Source organism: Gossypium hirsutum, chromosome D02, assembly GCF_007990345.1.
Source record: "Gossypium hirsutum isolate 1008001.06 chromosome D02, Gossypium_hirsutum_v2.1, whole genome shotgun sequence".
NCBI lineage: Eukaryota > Viridiplantae > Streptophyta > Magnoliopsida > Malvales > Malvaceae > Gossypium > Gossypium hirsutum.
Window position 1 is genome coordinate 7,291,473 of NC_053438.1, and position 23,271 is coordinate 7,314,743.

The 23,271-nt window shown below is 32.9% G+C and overlaps 4 protein-coding genes across 7 annotated transcripts; 3 read left to right on the forward strand and 1 right to left on the reverse strand.

Annotated features, from left to right (window-relative positions):
• Positions 1-1,818: 1,818 nt before the first annotated feature.
• LOC107912449 (chaperone protein dnaJ 49) lies at positions 1,819-5,085 on the forward strand. Of its 3 annotated transcripts, none has more exons than XM_041088205.1 (3): positions 1,819-1,960; positions 2,082-3,231; positions 4,898-5,085. In XM_041088205.1, the coding sequence occupies exon 2, from the start codon at positions 2,171-2,173 to the stop codon at positions 3,227-3,229; it is 1,059 nt and encodes a 352-aa protein (XP_040944139.1). In that variant the 5' UTR covers positions 1,819-1,960; positions 2,082-2,170; the 3' UTR covers positions 3,230-3,231; positions 4,898-5,085. The 3 variants fall into 3 exon arrangements, with proteins under 3 accessions (XP_040944139.1, XP_016696121.1, XP_016696120.1); XM_016840632.2 differs by lacking the exon at positions 4,898-5,085 and adding an exon at positions 3,347-3,790; XM_016840631.2 differs by lacking the exon at positions 4,898-5,085 and adding an exon at positions 3,365-3,790.
• A 571-nt stretch (positions 5,086-5,656) lies between these two features.
• On the forward strand, positions 5,657-11,530 carry LOC107912450 (protein pleiotropic regulatory locus 1). The gene is made up of 17 exons (XM_016840633.2): positions 5,657-6,055; positions 6,143-6,167; positions 6,283-6,403; positions 6,598-6,679; positions 6,901-6,966; positions 8,626-8,707; positions 9,094-9,186; positions 9,346-9,409; positions 9,525-9,610; positions 9,716-9,817; positions 9,977-10,060; positions 10,236-10,296; positions 10,387-10,453; positions 10,560-10,637; positions 10,743-10,807; positions 10,934-11,011; positions 11,100-11,530. The coding sequence occupies exons 1-17, from the start codon at positions 5,922-5,924 to the stop codon at positions 11,270-11,272; spliced, it is 1,461 nt and encodes a 486-aa protein (XP_016696122.1). The 5' UTR covers positions 5,657-5,921; the 3' UTR covers positions 11,273-11,530.
• A 1,887-nt stretch (positions 11,531-13,417) lies between these two features.
• On the forward strand, positions 13,418-16,099 carry LOC107912451 (UDP-glucuronic acid decarboxylase 2). The gene is made up of 6 exons (XM_016840634.2): positions 13,418-14,173; positions 14,827-14,974; positions 15,058-15,137; positions 15,214-15,372; positions 15,437-15,529; positions 15,613-16,099. Exons 1-6 carry the CDS (start codon positions 13,526-13,528, stop codon positions 15,832-15,834), a joined length of 1,350 nt encoding a protein of 449 aa, XP_016696123.1. The 5' UTR covers positions 13,418-13,525; the 3' UTR covers positions 15,835-16,099.
• Positions 16,100-16,187: 88 nt separating this feature from the next.
• On the reverse strand, positions 16,188-19,124 carry LOC107912452 (bidirectional sugar transporter SWEET17). Of its 2 annotated transcripts, XM_016840635.2 has the most exons (6): positions 18,885-19,124; positions 18,765-18,801; positions 18,401-18,611; positions 18,160-18,321; positions 16,516-16,635; positions 16,188-16,406 (listed from the first exon to the last, which is right to left on the reverse strand). In XM_016840635.2, the coding sequence occupies exons 1-6, from the start codon at positions 18,922-18,924 to the stop codon at positions 16,263-16,265; spliced, it is 714 nt and encodes a 237-aa protein (XP_016696124.1). In that variant the 5' UTR covers positions 18,925-19,124; the 3' UTR covers positions 16,188-16,262. The 2 variants fall into 2 exon arrangements, with proteins under 2 accessions (XP_016696124.1, XP_016696125.1); XM_016840636.2 differs by lacking the exon at positions 16,516-16,635.
• Positions 19,125-23,271: the final 4,147 nt, after the last annotated feature.

Genomic DNA, 23,271 nt, shown 5'->3' on the forward strand with positions numbered 1-23,271 from the left:
CCAAACGTCGAAATTTTCGAACGAAATTTTTACGAAAATTTTCCGTGAAATTGTAGACCATAAAAATATAATAATAACCATATTTTCCCTCGTCGGATTTGTGGTCCCGAAACCACTATTCCGACTAGGCCCAAAATCGGGCTGTTACACTATTGGTTTGAGTGGTAAAGAGTTAGCTTATTGGAGGTCTTGTGTTTGATTTCTTGTGTGAGCATGAATGATATTTTTGTTCCAGTTGTGAGATAGAGGTTGGGTGGAAGTAAAATTCTGAGATGGTGGACAGTTGGTGGGTTAGTTCGTGGAATAATGAGAAGTTGAGATATTAGGGGTTTCAATTTTTTTTATTCTCAAAGTTTTTGATGTGTGATTGACGAAGGCGTGGCCGTCAAAGTTTCTGACTGGAATGTGGGCCCAGAATTCTAAAACTTTCCCTAGGGTCGCACGAGTCATTCTAATCGGCTGTGGGCTTACTGTAGGGTCGATAAGAGCTAACTAAACCCTATTTTATGTGATTTGATATTCTATTAGACTAATCTGAGTAGGATACTGATATCCATGTCTAACTGTACTATTTAAGTATGTATCTATCTGTATACGAGCATGTTAAATATGTTTAATCTGATATATCTGCATTTGTATTTTGTATATGTGTTTGGGGTGGAGATTGTATATGTGGAGGAAGTGATCTATATGGCGACTCTTCACCTATATTTTGGCAGTTTAACTCCATATTTTCTGTTGTGTGTCGCATCGACACTATATGGTGTATAGGGATGAATAGGTGTTATTAACCCCACATGGTGTGATGGGATGGTCGGAGATGGTGTGTAGAGGATGGTGGTAGGATTCTGTATATCTGTTCTATTTATCTGATTCTGATATCTGTATCTATTATGGACTTAGGTCTGAATCTGTATCTGACTGATCATGAGACTCTGTGTATGTTGTATGTCTATCTCTGTTGGGTTCCATATTGAGTTTACGTAAACTCACATCTGTTTGTCTGTTTTGTTCAGGTAATCCACATACATAGGCGGGTTGGTGCGATGGGGGCTCAACGGTGACCACTCGACCGAAAATTATTTTCACTTATCATTATTTCATGGTTTTTACTTAAATTTCCAACTTTCATGAGAGTTTTGTAATTTTTGGACTATTCGGACTTTTTGACTGTTTGGTTTAATTTTTCTGGGTTTGGTTGCGTTAGGATTTCTAAACTGCGACGATTCGACAAAATATCTATTTCACGCGAAAAAAATAATTTTGAAAACACGAGCATAGTTTTGATTTTAACAGTTTTTCAAACATTTGCTGCGAAATGATTTGGTTAACCTTAAAGGACAAAATGTAACGGTTTCAGGAATAAATATACAAATGAACACGTTTTATAACTTGGACATTTTATTGAGGTATCATCGGTTTCAAAACCCTTCTTCGTAACACTCCCAGATTCGACCATAACGTCTAGGCCGAGTTTGAGGTGTTACAAAAGTTGTTTCATGAAAAAAAAAACTAAACTATAGAAGAGAACAAGAAGGGGGAGGTTTCAATTGGTGCATGAAATGCGAACAAATAAGACCATACAAAAACGATTTTAACAGCTCGGTGACTTAAATGAAAAATTTCAAATAGTTCAATGACCATTTTGTAACCTTTTAAAATTGGATGACTAAAACATAAATTTACTAATAGTTTAGTGACATTGAACTAAATTTACCCAAATTGAAAATGTTTTGGCCTGCAGCCCAACACCTCCATGAGATGGACAAGAAATGAAAAAAAAAAAAAACAAAAAGAGTAAGCAGCTTAGATCTTCTACTTCATACCTCGTCATTGAAAATGACGTGGCGCATTTTCATTCGATTTCCATAAAGTATAAATTTCAAAACACGGGTCATTCATGTCATTCAGTTGAATTCTACTCCTCTCATCCTCTCTTGGACTTCGAATTTTCGATCTGGTAAGTTTCCTCAAATCTCTCTTTAATTTATCTTCAATTTTAAAATTAAAAATTCTGCTTAATACGGAACATTTTGCCTGAAATTTTTCAATTCCATAATCTGTATTTCCTTTTGATTTAGGTGTTCTATTTTGGATTTTTTGTTTCAATTTAAGCTTGTGGAATTTCGTTGGGAGAAAAAAATAGGGTTTGGACTATAGAAATTTGGTTATGGATGGTAATAAAGATGAGGCTTTAAGATGTGTTCGCATTGCTGAAGAAGCAATTGCTTCTGGTAACAAACAGCGTGCGCTCAAATTCATTAAAATCGCTCAACGCCTGAATCATACTTTATCTGTTGATGAACTCTTGGATGCTTGTAAAAATCTTGATTCTGGGACGACCCCGGTTTCACCTGTTGGTGAAAAGCGTGTTTTAAGTGATGAGAATGAAGGCGGTTCAACTAAATTGGATGAGGGTTTTGATGGTGACAGAAGTTATACAGAGGAACATGTTCAGCTGATTAGGCAGATTAAGAGAAACAAGGATTATTATTCAATTCTTGGTGTGGAAAAGACTTGTTCGGTTGATGAGATTAGGAAAGCATATAAGAAGTTGTCTTTGAAAGTTCATCCGGATAAGAATAAGGCTCCGGGTTCCGAGGAAGCATTTAAGACTGTGTGCAAGGCGTTTAAGTGTTTAAGCGATGATAATTCGAGGAGGCAGTATGATCAAGTTGGTTTGGTTGATCAATTTGAGTACAATCAGCGGCATAATGTGAGACAGAGACGGAGAAGATATGAGCATGATTTGTTTGATGATGATTTCGATCCTGATGAGATATTTAGGTCGTTTTTTGGTCAAGGGGATATGTTTAGGGCATCTCAAGTTTACAGGACTAGAGGAATGGGTGGTCATCAGAGGGAGGAGCATCATAGAGGAGGAGGATCTAGTTTCTTGATTCTTCTCCAAATGTTGCCAATTTTGTTGATTTTCTTGCTTGCTTTTCTGCCCACTTCCGAGCCTGAGTACTCATTATTTAGGAATTACTCCTATCAGATTCCTAAGACAACTGAGAAATTTGGGGTGGAATTTTTTGTCAAATCATCAACATTTGATGTGAACTTTCCCCAGGGAAGTGCTGCTAGAGCTAATGTCGAGGATACTGTGATTAAGGATTACAAACATATGCTATGGCGCTATTGCCATGTGGAACGCCATAAACGCCGTTGGAATAAGAATTTGCCAACTCCACACTGTAACAAACTACAAAATCTTGGACTCGCATGAAGGTAATTTTAACTACAAAATTGTCTCTCATATGGTCATATCTTTATTCTGTAGTGGTCATATCTTTCTGTTTATTTAAACCAATGCCCAGTTTGAATGTTACATAATGTACCTTAGATTTTTCTGGTCGAATAGGGTATGATTAGATTCTGCCAAAGCATCAACAAGATGGTATGTTGATCAGCAATGAACCCACACGATATTGTCAAGTCCAAGGGCGTTCTTTTGCCATAGTTATCATCTGCTAAGATGGTTCTGGACTGATTTGCAATGTATTCCGAGGTGCTAATGAGACTTCGGTGGACACCTCTAAGCGATAATGCTTCTCTTTTGGTAATGCGATGAAAATACTACAGTCTGCTGTTGGTACCTAGTATGATCATCGTGTCAATAGAAAGATAGTTAGCATAATAACAGAATTCAAACAAGTAACGGTCTTCAAGTTTGGTTCTTTTTGTTGTTTCATTCTGATTGATTTCTGGGGATGTCATTGTCAGTTTGTCTACACTTCTTTTTTGAGATCCATATCTTGGATTAATCCATATAATCACATTAGCATTATTCATAATTTATTGCTCTATCCTTCACTTTGCTTGGTTTGAGTTGATGGAAATTTTGTTCCTTATTGCTGCTCTTGGTGAAGACTTTAGGATGACACCAATCTATGCCATTGCTTTGCCCCATGGATGTGGCATTAAACATCAATTTACAACCTCCATTTTTAGTTCACTATAATCTGATCCCTCCCTTTCTTGTATCATAGGGCTGTAATCTTTGTAGCATTTCTTCTGTAGTTGAGCAAAATGAAAACTTGGGTTACCAATTGACAAATAGGGTAGACCATTGATAATGGAGGCAGACTTGTTGGGGGTTATTTATTTGAACTAGCATTGGATATTTGGATTTTCCTTAAAAGATGATCATATGCCATAGTCATTTGGATATGCATCTGATCCGAATATTTGAGCAACATTAACAAGACTAACAACCGACATAGAAGTCTCTGGAGATTTAGCAAGTATTTTGAGTATCATGAAACGTTGTACTCAATCTTTAACCATATACTAACTCTGATATACCTAAGAAGGGTGACAAGAAAGGAGTTTGGTTTTCGTCTGGGTTGCAAAGCTATGTAGATTCAGGGTGAGAGTTGAATACACATCCGGGCGTAGATTTACTTTTTATAAAACTTTTTATGTAATTGGAGTATCAAATCTTTATGATTTCATATTTTGTGGATATGCTAAATATTGGAACCCAAAACAAATGCCAGAGTGAACAATGAAGGCTGCAAAACTAAAAGCATAAGGAATCATGAATTAAGCACTAAAATTATTAATCAATCACCCGCCAAGCGTGCTTGTGTGATGGTCTGAGAGTTGGACCGACCATGCTCAAGTCTTCCAACCGAGCGTAAGAGCTTGAGTCTTGGACCATGACACTCGCACGTTGTAAAGATGCAACGGTTCTTTCTGAGACACTCTTCAAAATGATAACCACGATTTGTGAGAATGTAAAAACACATTTCCATCACAGCAAATTGAGTCCATAAGCACATGCTCGTATCATGTTTAGTTATCACGGTTTCATGCATAATAAATTGTCACAATCCGGTGAAAGAAAATCTGAAGTTCCAAAATAACAAACATAACATTGTGTCTATTGCAGTGAAGTTTATCCCTGAAAAGCAAGCAAAAAGTGGCAACACACAATGGATTCTTCTCATGATCCAAGCAACTCTTAGCACTTGATGGCACCCATTGTTGTCCTCTTAAAGCAACACTTGAAAAAGAAAGTTCCGAATCATATTTCTTTCGCAACTAAGGGGTTAGGGATAAGAGAAGAGAATGGAAAAATGAAAAGAAAATAAATTATTATTTTTACTTTTTTAAATATATAATATAAATTATTTTTATATATTATATTATTATTTTAAACACAATATTTATTTTAGACAAGAAGGAAAAACGTTGGTTAATTGTCTTCCAATTCAACCTTAAATTGGTTCGATTAGATTGATTAAAACCAAGATTATTGGAGGCTGGGCGGTTTTAATCGATTATATATAAAAAAAATCGATCCAAAGAAATCGATTATTCAGTCCTAAATATTAGTATCAACCTTTGATTAAACCTGTTTATTTACACTATTATTTAAACTATTTTTTTACATGGGATTAGTATTTGATACTCTGATAATGTATTTTTTGTATTCGTAGTCTTAAAAAATTATCACGTATCTATTTTTAAAAAATATTTTACTATACCCTTATAAGACAAGAGTTGTATTTAAAAAGTTAAAATAGGTTCTCTTAATTTTTTTAATTTAAAAGTTTTAGTTCAATCATTAATATTGTTAGTATTTTTCGCCAAAGTTGGCTAACTAGGCATATTAATTAGACTACCTTTATGACATTACATATTATTGGAAAAAAAAACCCTTTCGATATTGTGATTGAATTAGAATTTTTAACTTTTAAATTACAGGACTAAATCTCGAATTATGGATAATTACAGGGACTAAAAGCACATATTAACCTTTTTTATTGGCTTCGAAATTGTATTAGAAACCTTCTTTCTTCTCCACCTTTGTCTCTCTCAATAATAAAAGAAAAAAAAAAGAGAAAGGGTTTAAGCTTTTCCAGTTTAGCTTGAATCAACCAAAACTCCCAAATCTTGGAAATTGGGAGAAGATGGCAGCACCAACGCTGGAGATGGAGCCAGTTGAGCCACAGTCATTGAAGAAGCTCAGCCTTAAATCCCTAAAGCGCGCTCTCGATCTCTTTAGCCCTATCCATGGCCAATTCGCTGCTCCTGACCCCGAAAGGTATTTGCAAATCTTCATTTATTTTCTCAAATCCCGATAAACCCTGCTTGAAAACTAAAGTCTTTTCCTTTTTTTGGTTGAGTGTAGCAAAAAAATTCGCATGAGCCACAAGGTTAGTTCGATTTGCTTCAACTTTAGGTTTTTATTGTTTGTAGTATTGTAGAGTGGGGATTGTTTATTGAGTTATAAGTGGATGATTGACTTTTTTTATTATTTAAATTTGTAAGATAAATGTTGAGTATTGTGGGATTAAAACCGCCTCGGGTCAGACTTCAAGGCAAGCTAATTCCGGTGCAGCTGATACCGGGAATCAAGGTTCTGTGCCATCGAATTCCCTTGCTCTTACAGGTAATTTTCTTATTTGATTGAAACGAATGAAGGGTTTTAGCTTTATACTTTGTTCAATTAAAGTTTCTTGGTTTGTATTTAGTAGCTTGCTACTATACTGTGGTTTTGGCTTGTCTTTCCTTATTTATGTTTTAGTAGCTTTTTGCTAGTTGCCTATTTTGGGACTTTTGTAACCGTAGCTGTAAATGGAGCAGGTCCAGCTGATTCTAGGGATTCACAGAAGGGAGGAGCTCAAAATGCTTTAGTTGTTGGTCCATCTTTGCAACCAAAGGGACAGTAAGTTCTCTTGTTCTAAATTTTTTTATATGCTGATTCTGGTATTGTCTTCCCCAATGAAACAACGGATTTGGTTTTTGATTTTAATGTTAAACAGGATCGATTATAGATGTATAGGCTGGCACATACTAGTTCTTTTGGAATCTGTTTTTTAGAAGAAACTGTGTTGACAACTCATTTGACTAAATTTTTTTTTTTTTACTTTCTTTTTTCTTTCCCAGAAATGATGTTGGTACTTCAGGCAAGAGCAGTGCCATTACTTCTGCTTCTGCACCCTTTTCTGAAAGGTTTTCTCATTCCCTCCCTATTATGTGTCTTCTGGCTCATTAATGATTTTAGAACTTGTTCTGTTGAATTGCAATTAAACTCGGTCCAGTCTTTTACTGAAAGGATAGAGCTGATCCTATTGTCCATATTTCGGACAGATATATTCTTATCTAGATGTACAAGATCTTAAATACAAAAATAAAAGACTAAACACAACTGAAATATTTTCCTGGGTGCATATTTAATCCTATGCATGAATCATTAGGATTGCTGTATTCTTTTCTATCCTGTATCCCATGGTGTCAGATCATGGATTGATCCAAGCATTACAGCTTCTTCTGCTCTTCCTATATGTTGTCCTTTTGGTTCTGTGTTGGAATAGAAACTTTCTGTATTATGTTAGTAGATGAGGTTTTACGAAAAAGGTTCTTGATGGGAGGATGGGAGAAAGTTTTCTTTCTTCAAAATTTTCAGTGCAAATTTTACACAACATGGGGAAATCACTATTTCTAATTGAAAAAAAAAAGAGTTCTACATATATAATGAATTGCTACTCTGGGTTCTCACAAAAGAGAATTGTTTCTTGCAATATTCAATCATTGTTTATTAACAACACTACTGATTGTATCTAGTATGCCTATTCTAAAAGGAAATAAAATATTCAATTGATTTTATGTATTGTACTTTCATGTAAATATAGCTAGAAAGCTCTATGGAAAAATCCTGGTTCAATTTAATATTGTCTAAGGGAGAATTAGAATACAGATGTGAGTTAAGTAAATCAAAGGATAGCCTTGGTCGTGTTGAAAATACTAGTGTAAACGAAGACCCAGCTAGAAATGATACGGATAAGAACATTCATGATTGTAGTGACAGATCTAGTTATTACAGTGAGGCTGATAATTTAGTTGGCGTCAAAGACATTTGGAATTTCATTTTTGATGACACCTTTTTAGTTAGGTAGAGTAATCAGGATAGTTATTCCATATATTTTGATAGTGAAAACAAAAATTTTGAGATTAATTATGATCATTCTTTTTTGAGTCAACTGTCATGTGATTTTTAAAGCACCATTCTTATTCTTCTCCATGGGGTGAAAGTTTTCAAGGGAGCTTCTAATAAAACTGTTCTATATTTTATTAACTAGAGAATTGAACTTAAATAGAGAAAAGAGTCCTAATCCTAATTGGGAAAATAATTCCCTTATTCTAATCAACCACTAAAACATAAGGGAAAATAATTCCCTTATTCTAATAAACTACTAAAAGATAAAATAAAATATTCCTAGAATATGAATAAAACTTATCTACCTGAATAAGATTTATCTACCTAAATAAATTTAAATATATACATATTTCAACATGGTGGTCTCCTTTCTTTTCTTTTCTTTTTAGTTGCTTACCTGCTCTAATATGTGAAAATTCCTTTCGTGCAATTAGACCTATCATTTGTTGTATCTTGCACTTACCTTTGTTTAGGCATGCGACAAGCTTTGTAGGTGAATGTGCACAAATGTGTTGTGACTTGCATATAGAAGTATTTATTTGGTTATATGATCAATAAGTGGATTGCAAATTGGTGAAACCATTTAAGTTATATTCTGTTATGGCATGCCACTCATATCCTGCAATTTGAGGGCATTTAGAGATCATAGATTTATGGTTTCCTTCATGTCACAGGCTGACAACCTCTGCTATAATAGAAAGGATCCCAAGCAAATGGCCACGTCCCGTGTGGCATCGTCCATGGAAGAACTACAGGGTGAGAATCTCTTTCTATATGTCATGGTGGTTGATAGAAATGTCAGCGGAGCTTGTTGTTGATTTTATGGGCATGTGCAATGAAATAGAAATGGTCTTCCCTTTTTTTTCTCTCTGTGGGAACAGGCACACACTAGTACTTTTGGACTCTTTCCCTCTTTTTTATCGGGTTACTTTCTTGTCCATTGTGCTGATTGTATGTCTTAGTCTAGTCTTATGATAAACATGTTTATATAACTAAAGCTACTAGAGTTAACATTCAGTAATTTCACTTTTGTATAATGCCCGGTCGATTTCCTTAGTTATTTCCTGTTGAACATCTTTAATGGCTGCTTCTTTGTCTTCCAGTTCATGTAGATTACTTGACATGTTTAAATGGTAATGCAGGTCATCAGTGGACATTTGGGATGGGTGAGATCAGTAGCCTTTGATCCTAGTAACAACTGGTTTTGTACTGGTTCTGCTGATCGTACGATCAAGGTATATAACTGTGTGATTGGAAGTTATCCATTCTCTCTCTCTCTTTTTTTCCCCGCTGCTGGTATGCGAGTCTATAAAATGGATATTTATTTGAAAATCCAGTCATTACTTTTTTAAAATGACTTCTGTCTTTTTGTTGTCTTGATTTTGGCATGCTAGATATGGGATGTAGCAAGTGGAAGGCTAAAGCTCACACTGACTGGACACATTGAACAGATACGAGGTTTGTTTTGAGAAATTTTCTAAGGTGTGAATAGTTTTTACGGGTTAAACATGCTGTGGATGATGATTATCAATCAGGGATTCAAAATCATTTGATATTTATATTTTATTCACAGGCCTTGCTGTCAGTAGCAAACACACATATATGTTTTCTGCTGGTGATGATAAGCAAGTTAAATGCTGGGACCTTGAACAGAATAAGGTCAGAACTGCATAGACTTGCTGCTTTGGACAAATAAGAACTTCAGAAGAATTTTTTACCCCTTGAAACCATTCTTGTTATTGAAACTCATAAATTGCTGTATAGGTTATCCGGTCCTATCATGGTCACCTAAGTGGTGTTTATTGCTTGGCTCTTCATCCTACAATTGACATTTTGCTAACTGGGGGACGTGATTCTGTCTGTCGGGTATGAAAATCTTCAACACAGAAACTCAAATTTTTTTTTGTAAAACAAGTTGATTTTAGCTGCTTATGCAATTATGTTTTTTTTTCTTTATGGTTTTACTTTTTACTGATTGTAGAGTCATGCAATCGATTTTATATCTGATAGAACCACAAATTTCAGGTATGGGATATTCGCACCAAGATGCAAATTTTTGCACTGTCTGGGCATGATAATACTGTTTGCTCAGTTTTTACTCGACCAACGGTATGAAGATCTTTTTCTTTCCTTCGCAATTCTTCAAACGGGAAATTGTTAAATTTCTGCCTTTACATGTTTGCAGAAATTGAATTTCAAGTTTCTTCTATTGAACTTCGTTAAATATTTGTGTTTTGGGTTGATAGGTTATATTTTAATGGAATTTATGTATCTCATGTTACAGGATCCGCAAATTGTTACTGGTTCTCATGATACAACCATAAAATTCTGGGACCTTAGATATGGTAAACTGAACTTCTGTGACAATTTCTTTCTGGTTTCTATATTTCTCATCTTTTGTTCCATTTATTACAAATTAATCGTTCAACGTCCAGGAAAAACGATGTCAACTCTAACACACCATAAGAAGTCCGTGCGAGCAATGGCACCACATCCTAAAGAGTATGTACCCCTACATCCTATTTATTAATTAATGTGAAACGGAGCTATGGCTGAATTTTATGTTGCTATTCTATGGTCTTAAAATGTTTCTTGACTTTCGTGTTAGGCATTCTTTTGCATCTGCGTCAGCTGACAACATTAAGAAATTCAGTCTTCCAAAGGGAGAATTCTTACACAATATGCTGTAAGTGAAAAACCGCTTTTACTTACGTGCTGGAATTCTAGACGCTTGCTTGTATGTATTTATACTGAACTAACATAGCATCATTTGTTTGTGTTGCTGGAGCAGCTCTCAGCAGAAGACTATAATTAACACCATGGCCGTCAATGAGGATGGTGTAATGGCTACCGGAGGTGCTTATAATTTTTGTTTTCATTTCAAAATAATTCTGACATTCTGAACTTTATCGTGTACATGCCTCTTTGTTAGCCCGGAAAAAGGCTTCTAACCTAATCATTTACCGATACGAATCATTGAAGGTGACAATGGGAGTTTGTGGTTTTGGGATTGGAGGAGTGGTCACAATTTCCAGCAAGCTCAGACGATCGTACAGCCTGGTATGTTTTTCCGGATTCTTTTTGCACTAGTTCTTGTCGATTGTCGGAAAGGAAGGATGATTAACACAAAGGGTTGCTTTTATTACAGGCTCGTTGGATAGTGAAGCCGGCATCTACGCTCTCGCGTATGATGTAACCGGTACAAGATTGATTTCCTGTGAAGCAGACAAGACCATTAAAATGTGGAAAGAAGATGAAACCGCAACCGAACAAACTCATCCTCTTAACTTCAAACCACCCAAGGATATCCGCCGGTTCTAACTGTGCACCTCGGTTTGTCCTGTTTTGGTGACTCGATCTTCAGCTTTAGTACAATGTATTTTGAGATAATGTAAGATTAGAACTAGTTTTTGGTTAATTATGATAAATCTTTGCTTCAGAGATAAAACAATTTTTGTTGATTCCTAGATAAAGCACCTGATAAATGATACATTTCAGTGACCCTGTTTTGATGTTCGTGCTAAGATTGTTATTATATTCTAAAGCCATTGCTGGCGGTCCAAGAATGTTAAAGTTTCATCTCAAAGTCAACTTTCACAATTTTTTTAATTTTTGATCTTAACATAAAAAGGTTTGAATTTTTTTAATTGAAAATTTAGTAGGTACAAATTTGGAGTGTTCAATCCAAAAATTGGATTAATTTGGAGGTTAAATTGTGAGTAAAGTTGTTTTATAATTATAATGGTAAGTTAAAATTGTATAAATTTATCTAACTAAAATTTGAATTTATTATTTTAAATTGTCATATTGTAATTAAATTAAAAAAAAGAAGCTTTTAGGAACATTTGGTTTGTATTTGTAATATTACATTCTGTAATGAGATTATAGTGTTTAGATTTTAACATTTTGGTTATCCTGTAATTTCACATTATGGTTATTTTGTAATATAGTGCGTAATCTCATTACGACCCATTCCTTAGGTAATCTTAAATTACATGTGTAATCTTAAATTTTAGACTAATTTACTATTTATTTTTATTATTCTAATCAATTTAGATTTTTCCTTAAATAAAGTTTAAGATTAATTAAAAAAAAATATGTATTTTTTTAATAATGAACTAGTAATGTCATTCATTACAACTATTATCACTATATTTTATTTAATAATTTAATTATACTTAAAGTTGGTGTGGCAATCACTTTTCTTGAATTATTATAATTATGATTTATAAATTTATTTTAACACAATATATTTACTTATTAATATATAAATTGTAATACAAAGTAAGATTTGTAATTATTTATCATAATTTTATGGAAATTGAGACTAAAAAATATTAAAAGAACTAAACTTGTTAATTTTTTTCTATGATAAGGACAACTGAGTAAAATGTGATTTTGAGTAATCTTACATCCCGTCAACCAAATAACTAAACAATGTAATCTAACATTTCATCTGCAATCTTACATCCTCGTAATCCTATTACGGAATGTAATCTAAGATTGGGCGAACTAAACACCCCCTCAATGGAATCAAATTAAAATTTTTGGATGAATTTGCATAATCGAAAAAGTAAACTTTGAATTAGCAATTTCAAAATAAAGGCTAAAAATAGAAATGCATTGTTGTCAGACACCAATTGTAATAATTTTCATTTTTTTCACAAATGAAACCAATGCAACTGCAACGCGTACACAAGGATGAGGGAAAAACATTACAAGGATTAAATGACTTCAATATATTTTTTTCTTTTTAAATGGAAATTGTCTAATTCTTATTTACGTCCTTGTACGCTTCACACATTTTAAATTTAGTCCTTTTACTTTAATCCATTAGCTTTCTACTCTTTTGATTTGATTATTGAAATCCAATTGATAGCAATCTCAAAAGAATTATAATTTTAAAAATAATCTTTTTCTCTCATTGCCAATATTACACACGTGAAAAACATCAGATATCGGTGTTATGAAAGTTCTAATTTTGAATATGAAATTACAAGGTTATTCACATTATTTTACAGAAGTAGAATGAAAATCAATATTTTCCTTTTTTTTTTTCTTAAATGTCTTCGTGTAGTTTTAGATTAATCAAGTAAGTACATTGTTTATTCTTAAAAATATCACATAATCAAATTTAATAGAAGTCCTTTGTTAGCGTGATCAATTGGACTTAAAATTTAAATATGCGAAGAATATAAGGACTGTGAATATAATTAAAATATGTATATTGATAATGAAAAAAAATGTAATTGTGAAACAAAAGCAATGGCATATAAGTAAGCAAAAAAACATGGTTAAAATATAGCAATAAAATAGACCAAGAAAAAAAAAAGGAGCTCTCTCACCGACCAACCACAAAGCTCGAGACCGATTATCCAGCGCCAATATTCATGCATGAGCCCTACTGAACCGGTGATTTGTAACAAATGCTCACCTTCTCCTCATTACTCTCCTTTTCTCACTTTGGAAACATTCAAACCAAAAAAAAGTTTTAATTAAACTCTGGTTTTTTTTTTTGATAATTTGTTTTCCCCCTTCCAAACACCTTCTTCCCCTGTTTTTTTTATAACAAAAATGGCGTCTGAATTGATTCATAGGAACCAGACAACCCAAAAAAGTTCGCCAAATATCAGTCCTGGGACCCCTTCATCCCCTGTCAGGAACTGGAAAACCCCATTCCGTTATGTGGCTCAGAAACAGCGGTTCTTCTTTGTTCTTGTCGGGATCGCCATTGCTGCTCTGTTTTTTAACTCGTTCCCTGTTTCGACGTCTTCGTTGTCTCAAGAACTGAGTGGTGGTGGTGGTGGTGCTGGTTTGATTGCTGGTTCGGTCAGTGGTTTGGGAGCTGAGTCGAGTGAGGTGACTCGGAGGGTGTTGTATGAAGCTTACACCGAAGGTTTTCGAGGCAGGAACGTGGTGGCGGCTGGTAAGGTGCCGTTGGGGTTAAAGAAGAAGAACTTGAGGATTGTGGTGACAGGCGGAGCTGGTTTCGTGGGGAGCCACCTTGTGGACCGGCTGATCGCGAGGGGGGACAGTGTGATCGTAGTGGATAATTTCTTTACGGGGCGTAAAGAGAATTTGATGCACCATTTTGGGAACCCCAAGTTCGAGCTTATAAGACATGATGTGGTTGAACCGATTCTGTTGGAAGTTGATCAAATCTATCACTTGGCTTGCCCTGCTTCCCCTGTTCATTACAAGTTCAACCCTGTCAAGACCATCATATCCTTTCTTACGTTTTTCGTTTTCCTTGAAATATTTAGATTTTTTTTATTTCAGGAGTGTTGTTGGACTGATTTTGCCTCTCAACTTTGTCAACATGATTCACAAAATAGCATCTAGTCTGATCAGACTATGCATGACATATGTCCATCCACCAAAGAAATGGTGCCCATTTACTACCATCAGTCAGGGTTTGAACCCATGCCTTAAATGATATCTAAAGGCACATATACTACCAAGGAATTGGTGTTTATATGTTATTAGTAGGGTTTGAACCTATGTACTAAATGGTATCTAATGGCATTCCTTATAGGTGATCATGCGTTAAGTCTGGTCCAATAAAAGGTGATTTTGCTCCATGAATTCCACTTTTGGTTTGGGAGAATTTTAATATGGGATAATACCAAATTTGTTGAGGTATCTATTGGCTCCAGACAAATGACACTTCGAAGATTTCTTCTGAAGGAGAAATTCCTCAACAATTCGTGTTCGACATGTATGAAAATGTGTTGGTTCGGACAATATTCATCCCAATAAAATATCAAGATTTGGGTTATGTTTTTCTTTTCTGCAGTTGACATAACATTTATATGTGATTGTGATTTGGGATCCTTGATTTTTGATTGTTGGGTTGGGGTTTGGGATCGATCCACAAGACCAATGTGGTGGGAACATTGAACATGCTAGGGCTTGCAAAAAGAGTTGGTGCCCGTTTCTTGCTCACCAGCACCAGTGAGGTCTATGGTGATCCTTTGCAGCATCCCCAGGTTGAGACCTACTGGGGCAATGTCAATCCCATTGGTCAGTCCATCGCCTCCTTGTATATGTAAATACATATTTATTGTGGATGATTTATTAACACGTTTCCGATCCGCCCCCGTTAGGTGTACGGAGTTGCTATGATGAGGGCAAACGGACCGCGGAGACCTTGACAATGGATTATCACAGAAGCCTCGGAATCGAGGTTCATATTTATATATTCCAACTTAGGTACAAGTAACATCAGATACGTGTGTATGTTAAAATACTTGAATGAACAGGTGAGGATTGCTAGGATATTCAACACTTACGGACCACGAATGTGCATCGATGATGGGCGTGTTGTAAGCAATTTTGTAGCCCAAGCTTTAAGGAAAGAGCCAATGACTGTCTATGGCGATGGCAAGCAAACGAGGAGTTTCCAATATGTTTCAGACCTGGTAATACTTTACATCATTTAACTTTTTACCGAGTTTTCATCTGATTCACTGATAATTACAACAGGTGGAGGGTCTAATCCGGTTGATGGAAGGTGATCACGTAGGTCCTTTCAATCTCGGAAACCCTGGAGAATTCACCATGCTCGAACTTGCCGAGGTAAAAAACGCTAATATCTTATACTCCCTGTCGGACACATACTCGGGAGTATTGTAAGGGGGTACTATTGAATGATGTTGCAGGTGGTACAGGAAGCAATAGATCCCAATGCAAAGATAGAATTCAGACCAAACACAGAAGATGATCCACACAAGAGGAAACCAGACATTTCAAAGGCTAAACAACTTCTTGGCTGGGAACCAACCATTTCCCTTCGCAAAGGCCTTCCTTTAATGGTGTCTGATTTCAGGCAAAGAATCTTTGGTACCCCTAAAACACTAATAGGCGGTGGTGCTACCGCTTAATCCTCCTCCTCATTAATATTAGAGTAAACAAAACATTTAAGATCATACCTATACCTCTATATTAATTAGAACCTTCATTTTTTTACTGCTTTTTATAGGAAAATAATAATAATTAATAATAAATTGCATGCTGCTGAAGCTAATCCCTTCTTCCTTCCATGGAGGGTTTTCTTTTTTAATAGTTTTGTCATGAGATTTTTAGAGTAATTCAATTTTTGTATTATGTTTTTGCTTCAACACAAATATATAAATATGATTTTTTTTATATATGAATTGATATTTAAATTTTTTATATATAATTAGAGTAAGTATTTAGTATATTGACAAAATAGAACAATTGTCAACTCATTAACTTACGCGTAAAATTTAAAAGCTCCACTGATAATGCATAAAATATTTTTCGATATAATTATATTCAATATACCATATTATACATATTCGTGAGATACAAGGGGCTCCTTTTGTTCCATTAATCCTTGTAAGCTGGTGTTGTTAGATGGCTTTGCATTTTTGTAAATGGCATACAGCAAAAGTTGTGCTGTTCCCAGTAGACAGCCTATCCCATTTGGTACCTATAAACAAATAAATATAACTACAATGATAACGATATCAACAGAGTTACGATTTAATTATGAAACTAGTGATAGTAAATTAAATGAAGAAGGAAATTAAAAAAGTTACCCCAAGGAAATAATCATGCATAAGTAAAGCATAGAAAGCCCAAATTCCGCCATTCAGAAAAAGGAAAAATGAGAGAAAAAATGGCATGTACTCCACACTTTTGGTTCTCACCACTGTTTTCTGAAACAATATATACAAATATTAATTATATTTATTAAAAGTAAATAAAATACATTAAATTCAAAATTCCAATTCCTGAAACTTGAAAGTGAAACAAAATAATTATATTTAATATTTAATTATGTTTAAATATAGTTAATAGTACTTAGTTTCAATTTGTTAATTTGCACCCGCGATGATGTGTCATATATTTAATAAATGTGATTTTGATTAGGTGGTAAAATATAAATGTTGAAAGCTATAAAAGTATATTTCTATTTCTATTTTTTTATATAAAAGATATGAAATAATAAAAATACTTTTAAAATAATATAATTTATTTTGAAAGGTAAAGATATTTTCGTTATTACCCGACAATATTACACACATATATATATATGTTTTGCAGATATTTTTTATTTTCTATGTGGTATTCTTCAGCTTTTGAAGTCATATTCACCAAAAAGAAGACAAATGAAAATTAAAAGAAAAAAACAAGACAAGGAAAGATAAACTTACACTATTATTATTATTATTATGGTGAGAATAAATTATATTATGATCCTCCTAAAAAGTATAATTTTTAGGTATCAATAAAATAGTGTCACGTTATCAAATTTTAAAGATAACAAAGTATTATTATACACTTGTCTATATCTAATATCTTCTCCAGCTTAATTTAATTTTAATTAAATTACTTAAAATAATTAATTTTTCCATAAGTTAATATTTTTTACTTTTGCGCAACCAATTTTAAAAAAAAATAGTAATTTTTGTGTAATTTTTCCATGTCATTGACACATAATTTTAGTAATTATTTTACTATGAACCTCGAATCTAGAACCCTAAACCTTGAACTCGAATCTTAAACCTTGAACCCTGAGATTCAGGATTTGGATTTGGAATTTAAGGTTTAAGGTTTGAGTTCGGGTTTTGGGCTCAAGGTTCAAGTTTAGGGTTTGAGGTTCAAGGTTTGAGTTCAAAGCTTAAGGGTTTATGGTTCTTGTTTAGGGTTCAAGGGTTTGAAGTTACGGGTTCGATGTTCGAGTTTAGGATTTTGGGTTCAAGGTTTGTGATTCTAGATTCAAGGTTTAAGGCTTGGGGTTTAGGATAAAAAAATTACTAAAATTATGTGTCAATCACATGAAAAAAATTGTTGAAATGTTATTAAACAAATGAAAGGGACCATGAATAATGTGGTAGAAATGGTCCATGAAATAATTTATTTATGGATGAGTGTATAATAATAGTTATTCCCTATTATTATTATTATTATTGTAATGTAACCAAACCAACGAAAGGTTCTTGTTGTTTTAGATTTTTCATCACTGATTTCAGATTCGTAAGCATATTTGACGTTCTCATAGAAGTCTCAACAACACTTTTTTTTTCTTCTTTCTATAAATTAATTTTAGCTTAACAAAATAAATAAATGAACTTTATTTGATCGAATTTTGTATATTTTTAAAAGATGATTATTTAAATTTTGATTTTTCATAACACCAACTACAAATCGAAAACTAGAGATGAGATGAAAGTTATTACCATGGCAGCTAAAGGGGAGCCGTACATGATGATGTTAAGACCACTACACATGAGGCCTATTGCACCAATTTGGGTTTCACTTTCCAATGCTAACTGTGTCACTACAATGGCAGATGCTACAAAACCCACATTTAATATCCCTACCAAAACCCCCGTCTTCAACTGCATATCAATTCACATGTATAATTCAATCAAGTTATAAATAAAAATTAGGGTTTTAAAGTTAATTTCAACAATTTACCTTCATCTTTTTTGGTGCATAAGTGAGGAACAAACCAACATAAACAGCTTCAACAAAGATGCCGAAGCCATTAACAGTGGCAACAAGGAGTCCCCCAGGCTTAGTGATCCCATAATATGTCCATAAACTTGAGTTCAACAATGTGCAAATGTAAGGTAGGCTCTGGAAATCTTCAGTTGATTTATGTTTTATTATTCTTTCAAACGTTCCACTGCAAATCAAACCCATGCTTTTTAGTTATTCCGATATATGTATTTATCGAATACAAATACTTTAAAAATGAAAAATCCGAGCAACATAACTTTTCGACATGACAATGAATGTAAGAAATATGAAAAAAGAAGAAGAAGTCATTTATTCTTACATGGGAGAAAGAAAAACCAGAACTGATATAACATTGCCTGCATGAACAAAAAACACATGAGATTACATGAACATATATATACATATCTATAAAGGGGAAAATGATGTTTTTAGCCCTTACCAATAGTACCCACAACGAAACTCAAGCTAAGAATTTCCATTATTAAGTGAAAATGAAAATTGAAGAAAAACAGAGATGGGGAGTTGAATGTGTTTGGGACTAAATTATAAAGGAGGGAAAGATTAAAGATGGGGAAGCCAATAGCCCGAGAAGAAAAGAGAGAAAGAACACCTTAAGAGTTTATACAACTTTATTTTTTGAAGTATAAAACTAAATGCCAATTGTTGGTTGAAAAAGTATAGCATATTATAGGAAAAATATATATATATCATCACTCATTTTTAGACCCTACATTTGATATTTTTTTAGTTGTCCTTTTGATATTTTATTAGCTTCATACCAAAAAGTAGTGGTTGATAATTAATAATATAAAAACAAAAATAAAACAAAAGATGTATAAGTTTTGCAAGAATTATGCTTTGGTAGGGTTGAGATATTGTGGTTTGTTGAAGTTTTATTATGTGTGAGTGTGGTTTGGATTATTTTTTAAATTATTTCAAGTTATATGGGACATGTTTAGATTTATTTTGATTTTGATTCGAATATATTTTAATTTTTAGTTTATTATGCGGATATATTCTAATTTTCAATTCTGTTATATTTTATATCGAGTTTATTCTAAATCTAACTAATCATATATGTATTACTTTGTTATTGTTTCCTTAAAAAATTGGTTAAATTTTGCTACTAGATCCTAAACTTTGCGTAAGTTGAGGATTTAGTACATGTACTTCAATTTGATCAATTTATTCCCTTTACTTTTTAAGTTGGTCAATACTAGTCCTTGTACTTTTTGAACTTTGAAATTTTAGTCCTAACCAAACGATAGAAATTAAAACTATTTTGTTAAATTCTGCTATTAGTCTTATATTATGCTTAAAGTTGTAGATTTAGTCTATGTTCTCCAACTAGATCATTCCTAGTCGCTATATTTTTCGAATTTTGAAATTCTAGTATTAATGCAAATGGCAATTGTTAAATCTATTAATTATTTTTTTAGTAATATGTGGAAATAGTAAGTTGACATGGCACTAAAATACTCCTAGAGGGAGATAAGGCTAAGCGGAGCGAAAATGGTTTTCCACGAGACGAGAAATGAAAACTGTTCGCCCCACACGAAGTTTGTGAATAAGTGATTGTCTGATAATGAGCAAGGAATATCTGCCTTTCTGCTAAACATGATGTATTGAACTCATAATTTATTTGATACTTTTTGTGAATGTCAACTAAGTATCGTAAGTAAATTGGTCTCAATTGTTCAATAATTTGATAACCAGAGTCATTCTTTGATAAATAATTACTATGAGTCAGACCCAAAAGAATTTGATCATTCTTTTTTTTTTCTGTATTAAGTGGAGAACTGAACCAATAATTCTCTTTCTTTATCATCAATTAAATCACTGTTCATGAGCTAAGATTCTATTTTATCATCAATCCAATCACCGCTCATGTTTTTTATTTCTCTTATTAATGAATAGATGCCTTAGATGCCTCACATTTCTCAAAAATGATTCGAATGATGAGATTCGGTATGATACTTATGAGATCGATGATATCGACGAGATTGATATTTAAATATTTTTCTTAAAACGTATTGATTTGACCCCATGAGCGACATCACAACCCCATAGCATGTTGTCGTTAAAAGCAAAACCCCGTATTTCTTCTAGAGAATCTCCTCATTGTTCTAGAGCAACTAGAAAGAGATTTTTTTAACTAGAAAAAATTTAGTTCAAATGTAGGATACCTATCCAAAAGTTTTCACAACTCAATCATGTATGATGGAATCATCAAAGATTTGACCTTTTCGTATTTAATGAATTGAGTAGCTACCATTCTGTTAGTACTAAAAAGTTAAACAATGATTGAAAATGACCAAATTAAAATACATGGTCCAAATCCACAATTTATGCATAGTACAAGGACTAATAGCAAAATTTTACCAAAAAGCTTTTGCAACTTAAAGTACAAATTTGTTCGTTACAATATTGGGGGTGTTGGAAAAAATCTGGTTTGAAAATGATTTTCTTGAATAGCGAAAAAAATAAAATTTGAAAACCGAGCGAGTTTGTGATATTTATAGCAATAAACTTTTCCTGAAATATACCTATGCTTTGAGCGAGATGGATCATTTTTGTTCTCGGCTTTCAACTGAACAACATTCTCCACTATTATTGTACCACGATTTGCTCTGAGTGTGAGCTCAAACGATTCCGAATCAAACACAAAACCATAAATTATTTACTTTACTTTCAGTGGGAAAGTAAAACTCTCTCTCTAATAGAAATCTGTAGAATTGTTATTCCAAGAAATAGAATTTATACTTAGAAATAAATTCTCACTATTTTCGGGCTGAATAACAATATCTTAAAGTTGTGTGCAACTTATTATATTTTTATCCCTATCGGTGCTATCTATTTATAGGGGGAAGGAGTGAAACCCTAATTGAATTAGTAGAATGCATTTAATGCCTATTTAATAGAAAAAATCAATTCCCTAATACAAGCGTCAATTTTTAATAATAGAAATAGATGGAATTTTTAATAGAAGGACCAATTTGCTCTTTGATCCAATGTACAAGGACTAATTGCCCATTTTTGAGTAGAGTGGGCAAAAAGATATTACAAATAAGTGGTTGGGTATAATTATAAGACACATTGCACTTCTAACGGAAAAATGTAAATTCAAACCTTGGAGATGACATTATCCCTTTTAACAGGAACAACCATAAACATTCAACATAAACTCTAAAATCAACATAAAAAGAATATGTTTAACTAACCATCTGACAAGTTGAAAAAGTATAGTATATTACAAAAGAAAATATCATCACTCCTTTTAGACCCTACATTATTTTGTTTAATTTGATATTTTTGGATTTTCCCTTTTATATTTTATTAGTTTCATACCAAAAGGTAGCGGTTGATAATTAATAATATATCTATAATCTATAATATAAAAACATACAAAAAAATATGTATAACTATTGCAACTTGCAAGCATATAAGATAAGGGAAATTACAAATTTGTTCACCACCTGTCTTAATAAAATCATGTAAATTTATGTAGGATATGTGACAAATTTAGAAATATTCCACAAACAATAATATTAAGGAGGACCATTAATAAGTAAAATTCAAACAATACCATCCTAAATCGTATACGTCGTAAATGGTATATGATCTCACTTTTGTACCTAAAGACTAGAACATTCACCTCCAAATCTTTCCCTTGAGAACTTAGGGAGTAAACCCTCAACAATATTTACAATCCAATTTGCACTCTTTCGCAAAAACAATTCCTCAATGAACATATTAGAATGCACTCAATAAACCCTCTTACAAAACCTAGACAAGCCTCGAAGCATATATTCAATTTCAGCTTGCTAATATTGAATATAAGTGAATACAAAGTAACACCTTGAAGATAACTATTATAATCGAATATCTGATTTCCAAAACTGCTACATAATCTTCATCGATCCTCCTTGTTTCAAGAGTTTAATCCAATCCAATCTCCAGATGCCAAGGATTGATATTCCATAGATAGACCATAATATCTTCATTAAATTGTCAAATCAAATAAAACGAGTTTTTTAACCACCTCAATAACAGTCTGTAATTAACATTGTCGAATACTACTCACCAACTCCCCGCTCATTTTGCCACAACAGATATCTTTTACATTTAGTTTATATAATTAATCACATCTTTGAATTCTATTTTAATAAAATTAAATGTAAGGTAAAAGGTTAAAGTAGTATTCAAATATTTTATTTTGTAACAAGAACACGTATGTTTGTAAAAAATTATCTAATAAATATAATAAAGTAAAATTTAAGATTTTTCATGTACTCAATAAATTTTAACAAATTTTAATTATTTTTATTCATGTTGGATCATTGGTTGGGTTTGAAAATTGGCTAAAAAATAATTTATAGGACCAAAATTTTATTAATTATCCAAAATATTTAATAAATTTAATTTTTAATTTAAAATTAAATTGACTGGCTAATCAATTTTCGATCTAATCAATCTAAATTTAGTATTTGAATTTTATGAATATAATAATTGATTTTGATTTGTCACCACAAACGTGACAAGCAATTGGCTTGAATGGTCTTTTCCTTATTGAAAATTACGTTCTTTCCTTCCACCGGCTTATTAAGTTATACAATGACGTTTTTTATTCCTTTATTAAATTATTTATAATATTACGTATTTAAATAAATTTAGATATATGATATCTAAATTATTGTAATAATAAAGCTGTCAATTGAGTTGAATGATTAAATTTCAAATGTTGTCAATAAAAATATCATAGAGGTTCTTATATTAGGAGTTGAATTATATTTTGTCCCCTTTACTTAGAAAATGGGTAAATTAAT

Bases quoted from the DNA above. Each gene is read 5' to 3' on its own strand.
- LOC107912450 (XM_016840633.2), top strand. From the start codon at position 5,922: ATGGCAGCACCAACGCTGGAGATGGAGCCAGTTGAGCCACAGTCATTG. The intron at 9,187-9,345 runs GTATATAACTGT...TTGGCATGCTAG, and splicing joins CTGCTGATCGTACGATCAAG to ATATGGGATGTAGCAAGTGG. The intron at 10,638-10,742 runs GTAAGTGAAAAA...TTGCTGGAGCAG, and splicing joins GAATTCTTACACAATATGCT to CTCTCAGCAGAAGACTATAA.
- LOC107912449 (XM_041088205.1), top strand. From the start codon at position 2,171: ATGGATGGTAATAAAGATGAGGCTTTAAGATGTGTTCGCATTGCTGAA.
- LOC107912451 (XM_016840634.2), top strand. From the start codon at position 13,526: ATGGCGTCTGAATTGATTCATAGGAACCAGACAACCCAAAAAAGTTCG. The intron at 15,138-15,213 runs GTTCATATTTAT...TTGAATGAACAG, and splicing joins ACAGAAGCCTCGGAATCGAG to GTGAGGATTGCTAGGATATT. The intron at 15,373-15,436 runs GTAATACTTTAC...TAATTACAACAG, and splicing joins TCCAATATGTTTCAGACCTG to GTGGAGGGTCTAATCCGGTT.
- LOC107912452 (XM_016840635.2), bottom strand. From the start codon at position 18,924: ATGGAAATTCTTAGCTTGAGTTTCGTTGTGGGTACTATTG. The intron at 18,322-18,400 runs GTAAATTGTTGA...ATTGATATGCAG, and splicing joins ATGCACCAAAAAAGATGAAG to TTGAAGACGGGGGTTTTGGT. The intron at 16,636-18,159 runs GTAATAACTTTC...ATATTGTTTCAG, and splicing joins GCTCCCCTTTAGCTGCCATG to AAAACAGTGGTGAGAACCAA.